At 49.4% G+C, this 21,011-nt stretch overlaps 8 protein-coding genes across 15 annotated transcripts; 3 read left to right on the top strand and 5 right to left on the bottom strand.

Moving 5' to 3' along the window:
* The first annotated feature begins 6 nt into the window (after positions 1 to 6).
* Positions 7 to 705, top strand: FOIG_04084 (uncharacterized protein). The gene has a single exon (XM_031202165.1). The coding sequence runs from the start codon at positions 96 to 98 to the stop codon at positions 486 to 488; it is 393 nt and encodes a 130-aa protein (XP_031067612.1). The 5' UTR covers positions 7 to 95; the 3' UTR covers positions 489 to 705.
* A 1,168-nt stretch (positions 706 to 1,873) lies between these two features.
* Positions 1,874 to 2,540, bottom strand: FOIG_04083 (PUA domain-containing protein; the record flags this gene model as incomplete). The annotated part of the gene is made up of 2 exons (XM_031202164.1): positions 1,874 to 2,474; positions 2,527 to 2,540. The coding sequence occupies 2 exons, from the start codon at positions 2,538 to 2,540 to the stop codon at positions 1,874 to 1,876; spliced, it is 615 nt and encodes a 204-aa protein (XP_031067611.1).
* Positions 2,541 to 2,953: 413 nt separating this feature from the next.
* On the bottom strand, positions 2,954 to 3,262 carry FOIG_04082 (uncharacterized protein; the record flags this gene model as incomplete). The annotated part of the gene is made up of 2 exons (XM_031202163.1): positions 2,954 to 3,091; positions 3,152 to 3,262. The coding sequence occupies 2 exons, from the start codon at positions 3,260 to 3,262 to the stop codon at positions 2,954 to 2,956; spliced, it is 249 nt and encodes an 82-aa protein (XP_031067610.1).
* A 1,799-nt stretch (positions 3,263 to 5,061) lies between these two features.
* Positions 5,062 to 6,975, top strand: FOIG_04081 (uncharacterized protein). Its single transcript, XM_031202162.1, has one exon. It carries the CDS (start codon positions 5,546 to 5,548, stop codon positions 6,362 to 6,364), a length of 819 nt encoding a protein of 272 aa, XP_031067609.1. The 5' UTR covers positions 5,062 to 5,545; the 3' UTR covers positions 6,365 to 6,975.
* On the bottom strand, positions 6,909 to 11,657 carry FOIG_04080 (uncharacterized protein). Of its 7 annotated transcripts, XM_031202161.1 has the most exons (4): positions 11,304 to 11,657; positions 9,989 to 11,165; positions 9,678 to 9,937; positions 6,909 to 9,620 (listed from the first exon to the last, which is right to left on the bottom strand). In XM_031202161.1, the coding sequence occupies exons 2-4, from the start codon at positions 11,070 to 11,072 to the stop codon at positions 7,566 to 7,568; spliced, it is 3,399 nt and encodes a 1,132-aa protein (XP_031067608.1). In that variant the 5' UTR covers positions 11,073 to 11,165; positions 11,304 to 11,657; the 3' UTR covers positions 6,909 to 7,565. The 7 variants fall into 7 exon arrangements, with proteins under 7 accessions (XP_031067608.1, XP_031067607.1, XP_031067606.1 ...); XM_031202160.1 differs by having other exon boundaries at positions 9,989 to 11,657; XM_031202159.1 differs by having other exon boundaries at positions 9,678 to 11,165.
* Positions 11,658 to 14,514: 2,857 nt separating this feature from the next.
* On the top strand, positions 14,515 to 18,459 carry FOIG_04078 (GTP-binding protein rho2). 2 transcript variants are annotated; one of them, XM_031202153.1, is made up of 6 exons: positions 14,515 to 14,683; positions 14,757 to 15,589; positions 15,718 to 15,796; positions 15,850 to 15,855; positions 15,911 to 16,102; positions 16,173 to 17,466. In XM_031202153.1, exons 2-6 carry the CDS (start codon positions 15,558 to 15,560, stop codon positions 16,461 to 16,463), a joined length of 600 nt encoding a protein of 199 aa, XP_031067600.1. In that variant the 5' UTR covers positions 14,515 to 14,683; positions 14,757 to 15,557; the 3' UTR covers positions 16,464 to 17,466. The 2 variants fall into 2 exon arrangements, with proteins under 2 accessions (XP_031067600.1, XP_031067599.1); XM_031202152.1 differs by having other exon boundaries at positions 14,515 to 15,589; positions 16,173 to 18,459.
* FOIG_04079 (uncharacterized protein) lies at positions 17,559 to 18,110 on the bottom strand (the record flags this gene model as incomplete). The annotated part of the gene is made up of 1 exon (XM_031202154.1): positions 17,559 to 18,110. The coding sequence occupies one exon, from the start codon at positions 18,108 to 18,110 to the stop codon at positions 17,559 to 17,561; it is 552 nt and encodes a 183-aa protein (XP_031067601.1).
* On the bottom strand, positions 18,262 to 19,714 carry FOIG_04077 (uncharacterized protein; the record flags this gene model as incomplete). Its single annotated transcript, XM_031202151.1, has 2 exons — positions 18,262 to 18,477; positions 18,692 to 19,714. 2 exons carry the CDS (start codon positions 19,712 to 19,714, stop codon positions 18,262 to 18,264), a joined length of 1,239 nt encoding a protein of 412 aa, XP_031067598.1.
* Between the last annotated feature and the right edge of the window lie 1,297 nt (positions 19,715 to 21,011).

Genomic DNA, 21,011 nt, shown 5'->3' with positions numbered 1-21,011 from the left:
TCAAACCTCGACTATTCCCATACTATCAAGGCTCCTGATTGGATCCCCATATCTTTCTTTTTGAACGCAATAGTTGCATTTCACCACATCCAAATATGACAACATTCTCATCCATTCCCTCTTACATCCTCGGCGGCGCCTGTGTCAGTCGTGGTATGATGGCTCTCTTCTCACCACGAAAAGAGTACGGCCATGTCGGTCTTCTTCTCGAACCCAGTAAAACCGACACTGGAGGTGGTTCTGTTTCACCACTCATGTACTTCAAGGGTCTTCGTGAGATATCATACGGTCTTGCATTGATGGCGCTGCAATATCAGGGCAATGAGAGCGCCGTGACGACGTTTTCGGCGATTTTGTCAATTGTGAGACTTGGTGACGGTTTGGTTGTCTGGATGAACGGCGGTGACGAGCTGAGATATAAAGCTGCTGGCCATTGGATTACAGGACTGGGGTTTGTTGGATGGGTGATTTGGAGATGGAGTTACTAGAGTGCCAAGAATGGATGAGAAGTTGTATAGGTCGGCAAGCATAGACACGTATTGAATCAGAAGGTGAGAAAGGGCTTAATGATTCTAAACACGGCTCAGCTCACCACTCTTTGAAGTACAAATAAGGATCTATTGCGTCTCATATAGATTCTTCCTCAAGCTGTGAACACTCCCAAATTCTTTTGCGGATAACGTGCTATAACCATGAAAAGCATAGATACAGAGTCATTAAAGCTCTCCAATCTTCATATATTTGAACTACGTTTAGCTTTTACCTTTTATCGTAGCTGTGGACTAAGAAATAGCCCCAGACCTTCAGCTGGTAAGACAGGAATATCACCAACTCGAGCTCAACTACATACCTAGCTACACGCCCGCTTGAGGAATCTAACGTTAGTATTACTAGCCGGAACAAACTTTTAGTTGTATTAAACTCAGGCCGTGTTTCATGAGGTCTGTGGTCGCAAAATGGATCGACGTCAAACGCTCGAAGAGTCTAAGAACGGAAGACCAGGCATGAGTTGCAAAATGCGGGTACCAAAGCTGCAAAATGACTTTGATATACAGTCTCCAAGGCTCTTATACATATATGGGAGCATTTTTGCTGCTTCATTTCGATCGAAAAGGTCATCTGCGAACCTTTGGCGGCCTGATAGTCAGCCTTCAGTTGCCAGAGGCTCAACTTACATGCAGCCAGCCTAACACTTCCCCAGATAATCAGAAGCCTTATCTCCAGGTCCGTCCCCCCATGCAATTTGAAGACTAAATCGAAATTATATACGAAAGGTCTTTTCTTTCGTGTTATTTGAGACGTGGTCGCTGTGAATGAGGTCAACGTAGCTGTAGGTCCCATGACAGGATGTCTCATGAATTGACAGCCACGCGACAGCAGATCACTTCGTGTTTATTGCTTTACGGAAAAGACTATTCATAAAGAAGCACCGGGCGACATTTGTTTGAGTATGTGAGCTCTCCACAGCCAGGAAAGAGAATGACCTTGCTTCTATCTTCGCCAGTCGCATTACGATGCGGTGTCAACGGTAGGTCTGGATCAACATAAGCAGACCAGCTTAACCTCCAGGCATTTCCTACCAAGAGAGCAATGCTCTTTAGGTTCTATCAGCCATAGAGTCTCACTTTATGGTCGCGCGACAGGTAATCTTCGGCCATCAGTGCAAAGTTCCCACGTCCCGTATAAATGACGCACTCAATCATCGCCAAAGCCAGGATGTACCAGTCTATTTATGACCTTTTTTGTTTTCCAGAATACATTTAAACCAGTCATGATCATCTCATTCATGGCTCTCCACCTTGAATTGTGTTTTCCCTCCCTTGTTCATTGGTATCACAAAACCCTACTCCGATCCCCAACACCAAACCACATTTTACTCAGTGCTTAGGTTCCACAGTCCATCGCCCAAATAATGCGCGTCCTCAATCACGGGTCCCTTGCCCTTGGCCTTGACCTCCTTGGTTCCCACGACAAGTGTTCCCACTGCGCAGGCCTCCTCCTTGCCCTCAGCTATGACAACCACAGGCTCACCCTTGACAAGCTCTCTGCTCCATCGCCCCTCCTCGTCCATCTTCTGATCCATCTCCTTGCCCTCTTGTAGACCCTCGGGGGCACCATCGGCAGGCAGTCTGCCTCCTGGGGAAGTCAAGCCAGGGGCCATGAGGGTAGCGCCCGAGAGGACGAACCGAATGGCACCACGGTCTATGCGAATGCTGGGGAACGCTTGAGGGAATCGGTGTACGAGACGGAGGTGAGGAATGAGGATGCCAGTGAGATCCTGTTGGTAGAAGAGAGGTGTCGAGTCGAGAACGTAGAGGGTGTTGCGGTCGGTCAGCTTCATGCTTGAGAGGGAGGCCTTCTTGGGCAGGATCTCGTCGATGTAGGGGTTGAGAAGAGGGTATGTGTCGAGAAGGCCTTGGCGAAGGGAGCGCTGGACGGATGATTTGAGCTTTTGCTTCGGTGAGCCCTGGATTCTGGTCACGGTTAGATGAGAGCTTTGAGAGGTTTCAAGGCGGGGAAATGTACTCTTTCTTGAACATTGTGGCGATTTAACGGCAGTGCCGAAACAGATATAATACTGAAGTTGAGCTGTGTGGTTGATGTAACAAAAAACAGAAAATGGATGGTAGAGAAGCTGAACTTGTCGTGTCGGGTCGTATCGTGTCTTGGTGGGGTGCTTTTGGTATGGAAAAGTCAAGTCGACAAGTGCCCCGCGGCATCGGTGGCGGGGTAAATCTCGAGATGCAATAACAGAGGCACAGCACCAAAGTCTCCAGAAAACATCACAACACGCGATCGCAATTAATGAACACAACGGACATAATGTAAGGGAAATTCATGATCCTGTTATTCTCTTGCGCCTTCGCCATTGCAGGCGAATCCTGTTCCCATCATTATCGTACATAAACAATGCCCCTCCTTTTGGTGGAGGGGTCAACCACACACCACCAGATCAGCCCTTGACGACATGTGAAACAGTTCCGTCATCCTTGAGGTGAACATTGAGTCTATCCTCCTTGAAGTCCTTTGTGACCATCATTCCGGGCTCGATGATGCGTGTCTCCTGGGGGAGGTCTCGCTTAGCAAAGACCTGTAGGTCAACGTTAGCAATATGTTAAGACAGCAAAAAGAGGTTTCGGGGAGAGCTTACAGTCTCGGTCGACGTCTCTTCGTCGGAGAGCTTCTTGCCGACGAGCTTGTTCTGCCATTCTTCGGCCTTATCGCCGGATGTTGAGTTGATACCAGGAACAACAAGAGGCATGATGGGCGTTGTATCTGTTTTACGTGAGAGTAGTAGATGGTTCGATAAATGTAGTGGAGTCTACGTTGTAGAAGAAAGAAAGATCGAAGAGTCGGTTGCTGCCTTTTATACATAAAGCTTGCGTACAATCATTGCATTACATACGAGGCAAAAGCAGGAAGCTCACGCCAAAGTTGATGACGTAGACTCACATGGCTAATAATCCCCAGATTCAGTTCGATTGGCTACGCGTCGGTTACTCAAGGGACAAAACATGACGTGCACGTTAAAGAGGGGGAACGGTTAAAATCGATCAAGATCTCGGGCATTTTTAATGTTTGTTCATGTTATTTGCTGGTGAAATGATTGACAAGTGATGTGTCTTGGCATTGGAATTATGCTTTTCTGTCAATCTCAGGCACAGAGGGCACTGACCACTACAAATGCTGCTCGGCATTTTCAGCCCCTGAACATCACCTGTATCTTTAACGAGTTGTGGTTGATTCGGTACATCCCGATGAGATAACGCGATGAAGGCGGAAAGTATCAGGATAGCCTGGTTGCGGGCACGAGGTTTGTCGGGATACAGAATCAGATCCTCATGAATTACCTACGACAAGATCAAATGCTTGTTAGCTTTGCCCATATATAAGCTTTTCAGCATTGGTCTCTGGACCCTTAGCTCATGATGATATACCGATAGGTGATTGTTCAAAACTTGGGATAGCCTCAGAGTGTTTGTAAGGTGATGGGCAGTTATGATATATTCCTTCTTCTTTTTTTCTCTCCCGCCTACTTGGCCATCTGGTAATGAGATGCAGATATTTGATGGCGTCGGGATGAGCGACAGGGTCCATCTCAGCTGCATAACGCCTCTGGGTACATGTAAGCAGAGCCAGAGGTAGAGTAAGCTCAGGGTATTGACCGCTTATACAACATCTCTTCTCATCCTGCCCATTGATTGATTGATTTCTTCATTTTGTAGTCCGTATTTTGTTTGTCATGACACCAACTGTTTCTTCAGCAAATACACAAACACATGGCAGTTCAAACATGGACGATAAAGCCAATCGAAATGTCACTCTCCTTCATGCTTCACCCACAACCGTCGTCGCACCAGATGTCCAAAACTTGGCATCGATTGGTCGCTGCACCGCCATCCTTGCCAGCTGTGCTGTTATCCGCTCTTTCAGCCACCTCAATCAGCGCTTGCGGGAAGACATGGCAAGGCTTGGGCTTACGTAGGTACCTAGTTTGCGCAAGGAGAGCCCGAGAGTCAAGTTTCAGCATGTCAGCAGCAATATCGTTCAATCTTGATCTACAGTAACAACTTCTTGTGACACCTAGTAAGTCTTTAATGTAGGAATCAGATTGTTCTCATAGCAATGTGTGTAAACATGTCTTGATTCTCTTTGTTGATGTTTGTCTTTGTCTTGAATCCAGCTCAGCCCAGCTCCAGTGCTGGCTAGCGGGTTTAGCTAAGTTCCCACCTGTGATCCTGCATCATCAGCAAAGTATCAGCATCAGCCGTCATCATGGGCATGCATTGGCATGGATATTGATGAGATCCGTCCTTGATGGGCTCAACTACTATGCGCATACAGACACTACCACTCCAAAATAGTTAGCAATATCACCAGTTCTGCACCCAAAACAGAACAGAAAAATCACAGCCCTAACATCTGCAAACAAAGACCAAGGCAAGGACCCTCAATCTCTTCTCATGTCCTATCCCCTTTCAGGTTTAGTCAATTGTGGCTCAAGGCCTCTCACCCCCGTCTAGAAAGGATCCGTCTCCTCATCTCCCCTTTTTTTAGCACAAGCAACACTCTAAAGATCCCCATAATAATAATACCAGCCCATAACACTTCGCTGCCAGCTTTGCCAGTGGCCAGTAAGCACTGCCAGCCCAAAGGCCGCCTCATATCCCCTGCCTCTCTCTCACTGCCTCTGCCTCTTATTTTTTACTCCATTTCCAAGGACCCTCACCCAGAGAAACCAAGGTTCAGCCCAAAAAGAAACGGACGGATAATCCCTTCCATTTCCCATCCCATTCGCTTCGTTTCGCTTGCTCCCTCTCCTTGTTTCTTCCTCTTTTTTCTTTCCTACCGTTCCCCATCAAAACCACCAAACAAATCCACCCTCCCCCAAATTCATCCTCTCTCCCCTTTTTGGATTGAGCGTGTCTTGGTTTCAGGCGCCCAATTCGTTTTCGACAACAGAAATTACAGAGCTTGCTGGGCATCCTCTCCATCGAAACCTAATCTCGAAAAAATAGCCAAAAAACCGTTGAACCCGTTCATCATGCGCTTCTCAACCGCCATTCTCTTCGCTGGCAACGCCCTTGCCGCTGTCCAGCAAGAGTGTCTCGCCAACCACCACGAGGACCTCGCTGCCTTTGCTGACTGTGCCAACAAGGGCGCTCTCTCCTACTGCCTCGCCAACCTCAAGGAGACCGACGAGGCCGCCCTCAAGACCTGCTACACCTCCGCCGGCTGCTCCTCCGACGCCGCCGCCAAGGAGGCTCACTACACCTTCGAGCGATGCTCCGAACTCGCCAAGGCCGGCGAGCTCAAAAAGCGCTTCAACGCCGCTCCCATGCCAGCTATTATCCCCCGCGTCGAAGCCGCCGCTGCCATCACCGACGGCCCCAAGGCCACTGGTGAGCTCAAGAAGCGTGCCGATACCTCGAGAGGAACCGACTGCTACACCACCTTCAAGAAGAGTACCGAGCAGTGCGATCTTGAGACCGTCTCGGATAAGACCAAGACCGCCACTTGCTACAGCACTGAGATCAGCACCAGCTCGTGCCGCGACGAGGTCCTCTGCACAACCGATTCTTCCGCCGATGATATTTGCATGACCAAGAAAGAGATGGACACCGCTGGTATCATCATCGCCATCGTCTTCGCTGCTTCAGCCGCTCTTATGCTCGGCTACCTCACCTTCATGTGCTGCCGCGACCGCAAGGAGCAGAAGCGTCTCGTCGCGAAGTCTGAGGCCGTCGCCCTGGCCCGTGCCGCCACAAAGAAGCAGCGCGCTGCTCAGCGCCAGCCCCTCATCCGCAACGCCTCTGGCCAATCCGCCCCCGGCGCCGGCAACCCCTTCCAGGACCGAATCTAGGCGGATCGGTCTCGTCGAGGGAGGGTTACGGGAACGAGTCAGCTTCACCGAGTCTCCGAAGAGTATTCATTTCAAAACTGAGCTCTTCGGCTTGCCATGGAGCTGCCTCTTCCCAAGCGCTCGCCATCTCTTTATAATGCCTGTGTGAATGCCAGCGCGGGGAAAATATCCAAGGCTTGAAAATCTTCAAGGCCGAGGATGACGTGTTTTTCGATACCTTGATATCAGGCCCGGAGGGGAACAAACCTTACATGAAATGTTTAAGTATTTTGGAGCAATGGGAAAGGATAAAGTCTGCAACTTTGGTGCGCGAATGTATCTATTCATCTACCTTATGAAATGGGGACGGCCACAGCTAGACGTTGAATTAAAGTATTACGTGTACTTCCATCTGGCCTCTCACATGTTGTTCATCTTTAGCTTTCCACAAAAATGGTCACACGCGGCACATACTCGCATCTGTTGAGGTGGGAGTTTATGGCGAAGACAAGCCACTGGCGTTGGAAAGAGAAACGGTCAGATTTGGCTGGCACTTCGAGGCTAATTGTTGTGAGCTGTGCTGGTCAATCATCGTCACGAACATTATTCACATTCACAGGCCAACTACACGCATTGTAAGGAACTAGTCAAGGCTTATGATGCTTATGATCCGCTGCTTGGACAATACTCTTTCATTGAGCTCAGCGCTTTTTTTACGCTGTTCGAATTTCCTCATCGCTTCCCTTCAACTGCAACATTTGGCAGCAAATCGCACCTGGGTATCCATGCAAGATCTTCCTCTCGACTATTGGTAACACGCTTGGTCAAAGTTCCTAGGGTTGAATCCGAATATACCTTCACCCGAAGGAAATGAGCTAACGCGTTGGATTTAGACGTCTTCCGTTGATGAGCAGTGCCAGAATTTCATGCCCGCAGCTGGTGCTGTCTCGGTGGGCCAATCAGCCATATTGGGACTCACCCCGAATCATTTGGTGTGTGATCAGTTGACTGAAGGATCGAAACGATCAATCTCAGATACGTTTGACGAACCCTTTAGGTGTAAAGACGACCTCCCTCTTTTGTGACCTCCTAGCAAGGGGATAAGCTGATCACAACTTGCAGAGCGTTCGGGACCCAGAGGGGTGCTATCTCGCACCAGATCTCTGACAGACAAGGAATTACGGCTAGTTTGTCGGCTCGTCTTACGCTGCTGAGACTTTTCCTATATTCCCCCTCGCAGAGTTGCTTGACCAGCCACTGGGCTACCAATCTCACCTGGGGCGCCGACTGCTCGATAAAATCCATCGTTTAGATCGGGTTCCCATCGGACGGCGTGGCTAAAACCTCCATTATTCTGTCGGATAACTAAAGTACCGCCTCCGTTGTTGGGGTTTCCTTCGGTGTCGCAAAGGTTGATGAGAATAGCTTCTGAAATACTGTCGCCTGACAGTGCCTCAATTCTTGACTTCAGAGTTGAGAGGTCGATGTAACCTTCTTGGTCACCCGAGCCAGCGAGTTCCTGGCATGCCTGGCAGAGCATTGCGCGAAGTTGGGGGAAGCTGGGGTGTGACGCGGTTCGAAGAGAGTTGATTGCAGGAACAGGAGACATGCCAAAGCCAGGAGGTGCACTCGGTGCGCCCCAGACAGGATTGTTGAGCCCTGGAGGAGGCAAAGGATGTCCACCGACACCAGGAGGGCCCCACGGATTGGGGGCTAGCGGAAACGCTGAAGCCAAGAAGGGACTTGTGGTATAATCAGGCCTAGGTCCGGGTGGTTGGTTTCGCACCCCCATAATCCCTTCGACTTCGAGCGGCTCGTCATCTTCCAACAGAGCCCGACTACCCAGATGTGCAGTTTCATCTTCTTTGTCGTCAGATGAGCGGCCAAGGTTTATGCTTCCAGGACGCCCAATGGGAGTAGGTCGCCCAATGGGTTGTGTTGGGGTTGGCGGCGTGTCAAATTGGAATGAACTTTGGCGATGATGCGTTGATGGAGGTATCTCGGTCGGTATCGGGAATCCATTCATGTCAAATTGATCAACTCCTGGCTGTGAGAAACCTGGTGGTATCGGTAAGGGAAATCCACGTCCAGCTGGCCCGTTCATACCAGGAGGAGGCATCATTGCACCAGGCCCATGTCTAAACGCTGAAAAGCCATCCTGTGACATGCGGTTAGGAAAACCTGGTGGGGCCGGGTGGTGGTGCAATCCCGGAGGCGGATGCATTCCCATAGGAGGTATCTGGAAAGGAGATTGTCCTGACAGTCTCGGTTGTCCGTTTGTTGGAGATACAGAGTGAGAATGCTGAGTACTTGCGCTTCCGTGGCGCTGGCCAATTAGACCTGGGCTCATGATGGGTGTCATGGAATGAGGTGAAGGGTTTTGGCTTGTAGACGAAGCTGTAGCGGATTGCGCTCCACTGTCTTGCTGTGAGAGGGTCCGAGGTCTTATAGGAGTCGGTGCTTTGGACATTACAGGAGTGGCGACTGGAATCTTCGGGGAGGCGTAGCTTGCAGGATTCGACGGTTGTTGTGGAAGAGCTGCCGGGATCGGTACCGGATGCTGGGAACCACGCTTCGGGATTTGGATTGGTTGTGATGACTGACTTGCCGACTTCTGGGCAGCCGCCTTCTCCTCCTTCAACTTCTCCTTAGCTTCTCGGGCTGCTTGGGCATCTTTCTGGGCTTTTGCAGCACGAGCTTCTTTGTCCCGCTTGTCGCGCTCTTGCTTGTCCTTCCGCTCCTGCGCCTCGCGCTCTTTCTCCTCCTTTTCTTTCTGTCGCTGTTCTTCCCTAAGCTTCTTCTCCTTTTCTTTGGCTTCGCGGGCCTTGCGGTCTTGTTCGGATCGCTCCTGAGCTCGACGTTGCCTCTCTGCCTCCTTGCGTAAGCGAGCTTCTTCGTCAGCCTTCTTCTGCGCCTCCTTTAGCTTTCGTTTCTCTTCGGCCCTGGCTTTCTGTTCAGCAACCCGTTGCCTCTCAGCTTCTAGCCGAGCAGCGTCTGCAGCAGCCTTCTCCGCCTCTTTACGCGCTTTCTCCTCGGCCAGTGCTTGCTTCTTCTGTGCAGCCCTGTCTTTCTTCTTCTGCGCGTCTTTGGCCTTCTTAGCTTTCTTCAATTCGGATTCTCGGTCTTCGGCCTCAAGTTCTTCTAGCAGCCGCTGTTGACGCTCCTTGGCGACTTTCTCCTTGTACGCTGAGAGAACCCTTTGTTCAAACATGCGGGCGGCGAATATCTGGAACATGCGTCGACCTTCCTCCATTCGTTGCTCCTCCGTCATTTGGTCCTGGCAGCAACACTCAGTATGGGACTGGGATGGTATCACAGAGGGGTTTGAGTATACCTCTTCCTCCTCATACTCCTCATCCTGACTATCATCAAAGTCATCTTCCTCGTCCTCATCTTCGTCGTATTCGTCTTCTTCAGGAGGAGGATGATTATGTGGATTGGAGTATGAGCCATTAGGGTGTCCGTAGCCCCGTGAGAAGTGTTCGCGGGCGTCTTCTTCCCTTGCCATCCTACGTTCGGCAAGCTGTTCCATCATTTCGATAAACCGCTTGCCGTCGTTCTTCAGGAGGTCATCCGCCACGGTGAGAATACCACCTAAGTCCATGTTACCATATCTGCGGAGAAGTGAATCAAGAAGCTGCGTACCCTTGACTTGGAGGCTGTTGCCAAACGTCAAGAAATCGGCGACGTCCCGTTCATGTGAGTTTTGATATTCTTCAGGAGGTTCGTCGTCGCTGTAGTCATCGTCCTCCACTTCGTCTTCGCTGTAAACCTCCTCCAGCTCGTCCTCGTCTTCGTCGTCTCCCACATGTTCGACTATTCGACCGCGCGATGGCGGGCGGTTGGCATAACTTGATGGCAGACCCCGGGGCGGTCTTAGAGCGAAATCTCGAGCTGATGGTAGCATAGGTGGTCCCTCGCCTTGGTTTGCGAATTGTTCGAGTTCCAGGTAGTAGGCATCGTAGAGGCCTTCCAGTTCTTCCTCAATTGCATTCCGCTTCCGTCCGCACACAGTGCAGCTGCATGTATGCTTCTGTTGCTCCTTCATCTTCTTCAGAACAGCATCCTTCTCGACTTTGACCAAGGATTTCCGCTCGTCTTCGCCCAATCCAAGCCAGAACGCTTTTATGCGTTCGCGCTCTTCTTGATTGCTAGTACTCCATATCTTATCGCGTGACATTCCAGGGCCTTGCGACAAGTGCGATTGGGGCTCAGATTCAAGAGTTTCGGGTACAGGTGATGTAGGATCGGCATTTCCTCCCTTCTTCTTCTTCTTTTTATTCTTCTTCGATTTGGAATCCGAAGGGGGGTGTCCGTTTGTAGTTGGGCCTGTTAATTCGCTCGCCAGGATATACTCATGTTCATCGTCGCTTTCGACCTCTTCGTGGTCAGCGGGGCCGCGCCCTGACATAGAACCTGTGCGTGCACCACCACTCGCGGCATTGTTGGTATGTCCGTTCGCAGCTTGCTGGGCGGCTTTTAAAGCAGCCTTCTGTCTACGCTTCTGCTTCTTGCGGTTGACTGTTGGAGCAGGGTCATTGTCGGGGTTGGAAGCCTCTAGTGGGGGGGCACTGGCTTTAGCAGTTGTGGGGGTCGAAGGCAAGGAAGACTCAGAGGTAGCGCCCTTGGGTACGGTGATAAACTTGGAGCCATCCTTGTTGGTGTATTTTGCCGTATTTCGTGGTGATACCGGAGTTTGGGCGGCCGGTCTTTGGTTGTTGGCCGGCATCGTAGGTTACGGCAGCAAAGCAGTCGAGGGCATGAAGATGCTGTGCGCGACACGTGTCTGTCGATGGGAGGACGGTGTATGAGGAATCTGGTTCTGTAATACGCGAGAGCGTGTCAGCTTGGAAGCGGAGGGTATCGCGCGTGTCAAAACGGTGAAGTCGTGGTCGTTAGGCGGCTGCGGGCACGTTGCAAGTGGAGGGTCTCTGGGGGCGGCTCAAAATGAGGCACTCACAGTCGGAGAGCGAGCGGCCAAGGTCAGGGTTAGGTCAGCGATGACGCCTGCGGGGAAGGGGCCCAATGGATTGATTGTTATTGCTGCTGTTATAAAATCGTAAGCGCAGTCGGAGGGTTGTATAGATACTTCGGATTGAAGATAAAAGAGTGCGGAAATATTGTAACGTTCTTTGTCTGGTGTTGTTTGATGCTTCGAGGCTCAAGGCTCAAACAAGATGGGACGGTAGAAGTCACTCTTTGGTGGAGTTGCATAGCACCTGTACTTTCTCATGCAGCCGAACCTGCCCAGCGACACTGTGATGTGGTCAGGCACGCATCTGATTGACGGGTTATGCCCCGCTATTCCCCTAGCCTGGCGTCCTGGTGTGATCTTGCACGTGATGTTGAGATCTGGCGATTTGGTTTGTTTGTGCCTTCCGAGGGTGGGGTTACAAACAGCAACCTTGATGTCAACGTCACTCGTCTCGGGGCTACCCTGAACCTGGGGATGAAGCAGCAGAGACAATCAATTCTTTTTTGGCAATCATCAAAGACCCAATTCGTCTATTGGTTATTTCTCAACCGAAAGCTGCATCATTATCTCCTGTCTGTTACTCAATTGTACACAATGTGTACGTAACAAAGTAATCGTGAAGTGCATTCAATACCTATCTAAGCACACTTTAGTCTCATGACTCCCAAGACTTAGCAAAGCTATTGGACTGGCCTTTGCTCCTCCATAAGCTCTGAAATCGATTAAGCAATCAACATTCCAATATTATGACAGGACTGTAACAGGGACCAGTGCATGTTTGACAAACAGACTACGGCTTGGTTATTAACGGTGGGAAAACACCGGTCCCGTCTTCGCGAGACGATCAATACTCCATAGACATAACCTTACCAGGGAGCAACCAAGGCAGATCACCAACAGAAGAAGCAGGCCCGAATTAGGATCTTCATATCTCATGCCGATGTGCAGAACAAATTTGACCACCAAACTCGTCATCCACAGGCACCACGATGATTGCCGACGCCGTGCAACATTAAACATGGCCAGCACAATCACACAAGACCCACATGAAAGCCTCATAGACTCGACTCTATCTCTTATCTTAACAGCTGGATCAGACCATGTGCAACGAATCTACGACATACATCTCGGCGCGCAAACCTATGTGTGTGACAGGATACCAAATTGAGACGATGCCGTGTTGCCCCTTGTCCATGCATGTTGCAAACGACGGAGGACAGCATCGACGGGAGAGGACGACGCAACATGTTTCGGCTATTTGTCCATACATAGGCGAAGGATTCTCAATTGCTGAAATCTGTCCGTACAAACGCCGCCTGGAGTACCACTCACATTGAATCAGAGTTGATCAGAATGGTAAACGGATGCGATCTTTGCCCACCAGACGAAGGGAATATGCAGGTAAGACTCAAGCAGCCATCAAGACGCTGACAGCTATGCATGCATTATTGGGACGAAGGATCGTGGCATCACCTGCAAACACCACCGCAGCCTTGTAGGGCAGTGAGTTTATTGCCTACTGTGACATCGGCCACGAGGCGTCGTTGTTGCATTCAACGTAAGCGGACATTGACAGTGAGACGGGCCAACTAGCTCATCGGGTATGCCCGTACAGTATGCTGTCATGAAGGATCCACGCAGGTGAGAATTGAAGTTTTTCTACACTAACGTCAGAGGGAAAAGGACCTTGAAGGGACGTTTGGAGACATCCGAACGTCAGCAATGCGGACCGCCGGCGCAACTCACAAACACCGAAATCCTTCTCACGGAATCCATATTATCATGTTAGCGTGAGGGAGCCAAGAAGATGGAGCGCATTAACGGGATCGTCCGCAAAATGGTCGAGTTGATCTCATCCAATGCCCTCAAGTAGCATGGCATGAAGTCTTGAGACACGAGCTAGGGTTCAGTTGCTATTTCTATTTCCAGGGGACTTTTCCATCATCGCTGCACAACAGGCAATAAGCGTCAGTGCTAAAGCAGTAGTTCGTCCTGCCCCTTGGTTTCCAGGGCTCCAGGGCTGGTTTGGTTCCTGTTTTTAGCTTACCGGCTGGCGGGTGTGGGTTAGTCTGCACAGCCTCAAATGGCGGCGGCCATGCATTTTTGCATCCCAGCAATGAGATTGGCTGGCATGACGAGCATCTCTGAGCCCAAATGTTTAATCCTCCGAGCAAAGACAAGGACACTTTTGATGTGGATCTGTTGATATGCTTGCCTAGATCTGAATTCTGTCGTTACTGTCGTATTGAAGGACACCTTGGCCCTGTCGTTTATGGAAGCTATCGATGCCGAAACAAAACATAGACAGCTAATTCGTTGAAGAAGATATGAGCATTGAAGATGATAGAACGGTCCGTGAGTTTTGTTTGGCTTGGCGGAGTTGAGTTGAGCTGAGAGGCTCCATGACGACGAAACTCTCCACCGACTTCTGTTTACCTAATTGAATCTCTAGTGACGATTTATGACGGTTACCAAAGCGGAACGGCACTGCAATTTTGTTTCCAACCGACCGTTAGAAATACTTATTCAGATTCTTCCCATCGAGCTGGTACAGGGCGGAGAATGTCAGAATTAACCGAGCTGGCTTCAATCATATTACTTGTTTTGGATATACAGTTGTGGATGCTCCGCCACAGGGGGCTTGCTGTTTGCTGCAAGTCCATCAATGATCAACTCATGATGGGATGGGCTATGCTAATCAGATGCTGCTGATGACAAAACCTCCAATTGAAGTCCCTCAGTGACTTTTCCTAAAGCTACGTAGTCAAAATGTCAGAAGATGCCGTTGTAACGATCCATTCTCCGGCACATCTCGTGTACCTTAATCCATGTCGATCAACAACCACAGACTTGCCGTAGCATTCAACAAGAAGCAACTCATGCTGTCGAAGCCCACTTTGTGATAATGCGCAGTCCACTCAGGCAGCCCAGCTGTCACAGAACCTGTACTAGAGAACTTTCAGGGCTGTCGTCCTCCACTAGACCTCACCTCATCCTCAGCTAAAAAAGGTCCCCCGGACCCGTTTTCTACGTCGAGGCTCCACATGGCCTACCCGTTCAGGGGAGCACCTCAGTGCAGTGAGTACAGTGAGTACAGTGCAGCCAGTCAGTGAATCTGTCCATCCATGGAAACGCGGGCTCTCCACCATCACCGATGCCACCACCGTCGCCGTCGTAAACAAGCCCGGCTGTTCCAACAATAGAAAAGAGGCTGCCTCTCTAGCTTTAGATCTACGGCGTATAGTATAACTAAACGTTAGTTTCTTGGGGATATCTTTAATTCGTATCAGATTATCGATCTATTCGTTCCTTAACATCTTGAATGACTCGTTTCATCTTTTCTACACAATCTTCAAGAATCTGATGCACATCAGCCCAGCCCAGTCCGCCTCAGCTCCATTTTAGACTGAGGCTAAGAAACAGGTCTGACAAAAAAAGAACAGCACCACCTCACCACAGTCCTTCACTGTCCTATCATCTCGGTCAATCAATCATCAGTCTTGCCCGTCAGTCTTGGTCTCGTATTCCCAGCCCATTAGACATCATTCTTTCATCTTCTTTCTTGTTTCTCTACTATTCTATTCTTTGAAGAACTTGCTCATCCAACCAGTTCCCTGGCACTCGCTCCGTCCTAGACATTACTCTCACCATTAAAAACGCCCTGATCTCACTGCACAAACCCTGGACTGCACTGCATACCCTGGCAGCTGAACCGTATACTAGCACCGTATTTACGTACTGCCTGCACCTGCACCTGCACCTGGCCCGGCTTGTCCTGACCTGGCTGGTTCCATCTGGCCCTGTCCTCCTCGCTCCACGTCCGCGCGCTCATTCAGGTCCGGACGTCCCTGGTTACTTTACTCACCCATCCAACGATTCTCTTACCAAAAAGTCCGTTGGCAAAAAAAATAAGGGGTCCTATCCCAGATCTCGACGACATTTCTCTGACCGAACCGACCTTACTCTCCAATTAACCATCATCACCTTCATATCACTCAATCCAGCCCTATCCAATCCCTTTCGGCCTAGCTTAGCTTGTTCCTGTTGTTATCACCGCGACGACGCCCTCTTGATCGCTGTAGCTCGTTGCTCTTCCACCCATAATCAATCGACGGTAACGATTAACCGACGCATTACCCAGATCTGGGGCCCGTAGCAGACTCCAGATCCGATTTCCTCCTACGATTAGTCTCGAAACGTCATCATCACGCAGCCTCGAGGTCATATAACTCAGTCATCATGAGCGCAAATCCTAGCAACGTTATCCGCAGGTACGACTTCATCGCGCTCCCAAGCTCCGCTACCCATCAGGCACAAAACGATACTCCTCCCTGCCACACCCATCATGACATACTCAAGATATTTGATGATCAATCAGATCACTAACGACGTACCGTAGGAAGTTGGTCATTATCGGTGACGGTGCCTGCGGCAAGACCAGTTTGCTGAGCGTATTTACGCTAGGTTACTTTCCTACAGTGAGTCCTCCAAATCTACATATCGTCATCAAACCTTGCTAACCTGTTTGCAGCATTATGTGAGCCTCGACCGTAACCCCTTGCGACGACGATTATTGACTTCGTATTATATAGATCCCCACAGTCTTTGAGAACTATGTGACAGATTGTAGAGTAGACGGCAAGTCCGTCCAGCTTGCTCTATGGGATACCGCTGGCCAAGAAGACTACGAACGATTACGACCGCTCGCCTACTCAAAAGCCCATGTCATCTTGATAGGATTTTCCGTCGACACACCAGATTCCCTTGACAACGTTAAGCACAAGGTACGGCCCCTTCGGCATGCAATATGCGCCTAGTGATGAACCCTGGAAAGCTGACGTGTTTCTCTTGCAGTGGATTGAGGAAGCCACTCGCCTGTGCACCGGTGTTCCCATTATTCTCGTTGGTCTTAAGAAAGATCTTCGAGAGGATCCCGTCGCGATCGAAGAAATGCGCAAGAAGTCGATGCGTTTTGTATCTGAACATGATGGAGAGGCAATCGCCCGGGAAATTGGTGCAAAGCGATATCTTGAATGCTCCAGCTTGAGCGGCGAAGGCGTCGACGACGTATTTGAGGCTGCCACTCGTGCTGCTCTGCTGACCTTTGAGAAGGGCGAGGGCGGCGGTTGCTGCGTTGTGCTGTAAAACCGTCAGCCATGCGCCTCCGAACGAACCACCATCCACGCCACTTGGATGTGCTCACACAATACCAGGGACAACATGCAGCTGTTCCTAGGTTTCATCTTTAAGCGATCGATCACCACTTCGCCTCGGCCGCACTATCAACATATGTTCAGACATCTGGAGACGAGTGTAGATTTTTGGATCATCAGGGAATCAATTTAGGATATAGAGGATTTATTGCTCGGCGCCCCAGGAGGACAACTTCCTTTCTTATATTCTACACTCGCTCACTCTCAAAACTCATCATCACGGAATTGAAGCTAAAGGCAGCATCACATTCCGGCGTTTCGGCCGACCCGATCCTATTTACTATCTATCTATTCCACGGCCGATCTTCTCTCGAATGCCGACATCCTCACTATCACGTTTCCTTTCTGGCGTTGTTATTCAGAAGATAATCAATATGCAAAGACTCGCTCATTGAGTCTTCTCAGACACAACTAAGTGACTACCATCCAGCCATGTGCACCCTCAATTTCCTTACGATCCGGAACTGCATTTTGGACCTGTTTTGAATACTGGTCATTTCATCTGACCTGACACTCTTAATATCTGAGCGGAATTGCAGAAACAACTTTTATATACCTAGCATCCTGAGGAGAGACAAAAATCGGAGAGGAGCAAGGGTGCATGGGCAGAAAGAAGGACACTTGCATGATTTGGTTCGAGCGGGTTAAGATACGCATATTCACTCTCTGTATTAATAATTGGAATAGCGGCATAGAACTGGCTTTGTCGAGCGTTGGGAAGATGAGAGTGAATCAATGACATGGATTAAGATGACGGGAGATTGGTGCTGTCATTTACGGACCTGATACTTAATGAGAGTGATGATCTTTGCATTTAATGTGGTTCATACATAACTAGCTACCTTTCACGACGTCTTTGAAAGGATTGGGTGGCCTTGAGTAGTATCTTGCCTCCCCTTGAATGGGCTTAATAAGAATCGTAAACATTGGCTTTCTAATCACTATCATCTGACAGCTGCCTTATCATACATACAGTACACTTTCTATTCTAAACATTCTTTTTCGGGTTGGGACAGTAAATAATACTTCAATCGTTGTTCCTCTTCCACTCATGGTTCCATGCGTTCTTAGCTGGGTGATCTGTTTGATAACGCGCATACTCGATGGGAATTGCGTCAAGACCCCAGACACCCTTCTTTTCCATAGCAACACGGTACAGGTAGCCCTCGTCTCTGTTTCCCGGGCCAACTGTTTTGCGCAGCTCTTCACAAGCATTGTACATGCCGCTGAAGATGCGAGAGCGTTCCTGCTCAGTTGCTAGATGCTGCTGTCGACGGAAGAGTTGCCAAGCGCGGTGGATGGTCCAGTGGCGGAGGTATCGAAGACGGGCCATTCGTAGAGGAGGGGGAGCGGGAGAGAACATATTTTGGCGGAGCGTGCGGATGCGGTAGAAGTTTTCGGACTTCGGAGCTGCGTGCTTTCTGCGAGGAGGGACCTTGCCGGCATTGGGGCTCTTCGGCGCGGCCTTGGGAGGTGTGCGGGCAAGCATATTCGCTGTGGTAGAGAAAAGACGGGTCGTTTGCGTCGTAGAAGCAGGCTGGCGGGTAAAGAGCCCGCGGAGAGAGAATATTGAAGACATCGTAAGGTTTGGAGGTGCGAAGCAGGCGGGGAGGTCTCAAGTTGTTGACCAAGACATAAATATTCAGGACAATCGTATTGCAACAATGATGTAATCCAACTCAAGTTCGAAACGAATTGGCGTTGATTATCGTTCGGCGGTTCGATTCGTCTTAATTCTGTGTAGGGAAAGGCGCATTGAATGGTTGGGCCGAGACTTGTCCGCTTTGTTCGGCTTCTTCGTGGGCCTGACGCAGTCTTTCCTGAATCAATTGATCGTATGGTTGGAGTGCAGCTCGGCAGTCTCTCAACCGGGGCAAGTTATGCTCGACACTTGGGTTGAGACAGTCGTATTTGAAGGTTTGATTATTGTAGAGGCTCCAGATGTCCTGCAAGAGGAAATTGTTAGCCTAATTCGGTTCGGGTAAATATTTGACCGCGCACAGCCCAAACCCAAGTCCAACTTCAACTCAGACTTCTAAGGTTTGTTTTAAGACGATGATTCCTTGAAGTTCCTTAAATCATTGCCTGACTTCAGGCTCAAATTGAATTTCAAATATGAATAGTGCTGGAATGGACAGCCCTGGAAGGTTGGAGACTTACCAATTGCCCCTGATTTTCGTAAATAAAGAGCTCTCCACGATTCCCACTACAGAACTGCCCCCACGCCATTGATCCCAGCGTGGTGTTCCAGTGGTCTGCAAGATCTTGCAGTGATATACCGGTGGCAGCTGTGAGAAGGTTCTCTAGTTCCTGCGAATGAACACCTTCGTAGATTCCAGGCACATCTTTGAGTTGAAGTAAAAGCCACGCAAGCTCTTGGGTCACTACATGTCTCAAAATGCTGTCTTTAGTGTCTTGGCCCGGAAACACGAAATTGCTTCCTTGGGAACAAGATATCCAATCCTCCAGGATGGGCTTGAACATATCAGGACCTATCATCCCTCTTGTGCGTAGGAAGTCCTGTCTCGGGTATCTGGCTCTGTGACTTCTGCCGACGAACAACTGAATCGTGCTGATGAACAATTCCGAGGCTGGCTTCCAGAGGGATTCGAGTCGTAGCTTGTGCTCATAGGAGCTTCGAGGGACTTGGCCTTCGAATTTGAAGTTCATGTGGCCCGGGGTGTTGTTCACTCCTTCAGTGAACGGTAAGGAGTTCGAGTATCGGAAAATAAAGGTTCCAGGGGAGTATCCGAGAAACCACCTACCACGACACATGAACGGAAACTGAATGACTCGGAAGTGTTCAAGGCGATTCCCTATCATGGCTGTTACTTGCCTCGCTATCTGCACCAGTTGATTGTTAATGGGCGTGCTTAGAAAGGCCCCAGGATCAACAAGTCGGTTTTCCGTATGGGCTCGCAGTGTATACATGAGCTTTGGCCAGGTTGTGTTATCTATCTCGTTGAAGTTTTCCATAAGAGTGTTGCGAACCTCTTCCGTCAAGCTGGCGACTGGTATCTCATCTGCGGTAAGTAGATCGTGGCATGCCTGGTAAAACGTTTGATCGACCACACTCTGATCGACCCTTGCTTTGAGATGATTCTCGATGGACCTATATCGTTGCTCTTCGGACTCTGCTTGCATGGCCCAGACGAAGAAATTGTGGGCGCGAAAAAACACCATGCTGGTACACGGGGTCCTGAGGCCCTCGCAATGAATACAAGCGTACGGATTCTGACTGCGTTGGGGACGACCACTTCCCCCGGGGCGGCCACGGCCGGCCTTTCGAGATCCTCGAGTTCCAACCATCTAGAGACGATGTTAAAGAGACAACAATAGAAGCTTTAGGTATACATACAGTTTTGACCTGTAAGAATATCCGGTTGGAATACTCGAAAAGATAGGTCTGATGGAAGCGGACGGGAATGGAAAGATTCAGATGACAAAGGAGAAATTCAAAGACTATGGCGATGCGTGGGGAAAATCAAAACAGTGAGGAAGCCGGAACAGGGTGCTTTTCTTATGATTTTTGTATAAAGAATCAGTTTTGACTTTTGTGCTCCCCGAGAGATTTTACAAACTTCTGAGTATTAAACTTACCTTAAGTAACCACCCTCAGGGAGGCAAGAAGACTTCTGACTTCTAGTCCAAATGACAAAAAGACCTGGATTCATTTAGTATAAATTTGCACCAGTTAATATAGACTTGGTAGGCGTTAAGACTACCTAATCCTTTTGGCACCTTTATTCACTGTCAGAAGTTATCTTACTCCCTGACGGCCACCATTGCTAAACCAAATGGATGATAAAATAAGAAACAGTATTGATTCGCTCTTCAACACGATCAGAGTTGAAAGGTAGAAGAAGTCACGATTTGGAGAATCACCGAGACCGGAGCTCACCCGAGAAACAGCAGTCGCTGAATAGAACATGCCCCTGAACCAAAACCTAGATCCTCCATAAGAGACCTCTTGAATACCAAAAGAATCCTTCGACCGCTTCGACAATGGACTCCTACTTGGCGGATTTAGAAGTAACGAAGAAAACCCCAGATATGTGGTAGAACTAGACGATGAAAGGTTTCCAGTGGTGTAGATTAAGAGAGCGGAAGGACACCGTTGACTAGAATCTTGTCGCACAACTTACTATAGTAGGTAGTTTTGTGATGCTCTAATGACCCAAAATACGAATATTTGCAAAACCGAAAAACTCGAGGTAGGGGTGAGATAAAATAATAGGAAAAATGTACATTTAGCTCTTGTGTGGTGGCAGTATTGATGGGCGGCGCTGACTACGAGAAAAGGGGCACCGATGGCCCCCGATATCGTGAACCTGAGGCTGAAGCGACACAATAAGAAAGCGTAACGGATACAGGTTTTACGCTAGTTAAATTAGATATTGGAGAGACAAAAGGATTTCGTTTTTAAAAGTAGTTTCATGGGTGTTAAGTCATCATGAATCAATCAAGTTCTGATATCTTG

Source organism: Fusarium odoratissimum (genome assembly GCF_000260195.1).
Source record: "Fusarium odoratissimum NRRL 54006 unplaced genomic scaffold supercont1.5, whole genome shotgun sequence".
In the NCBI taxonomy this organism is placed as follows: Eukaryota; Fungi; Ascomycota; class Sordariomycetes; order Hypocreales; family Nectriaceae; genus Fusarium; species Fusarium odoratissimum.
The sequence above is the reverse complement of the archived record's forward strand: the minus strand, read 5'-3'. Positions and strand labels throughout refer to the sequence as shown.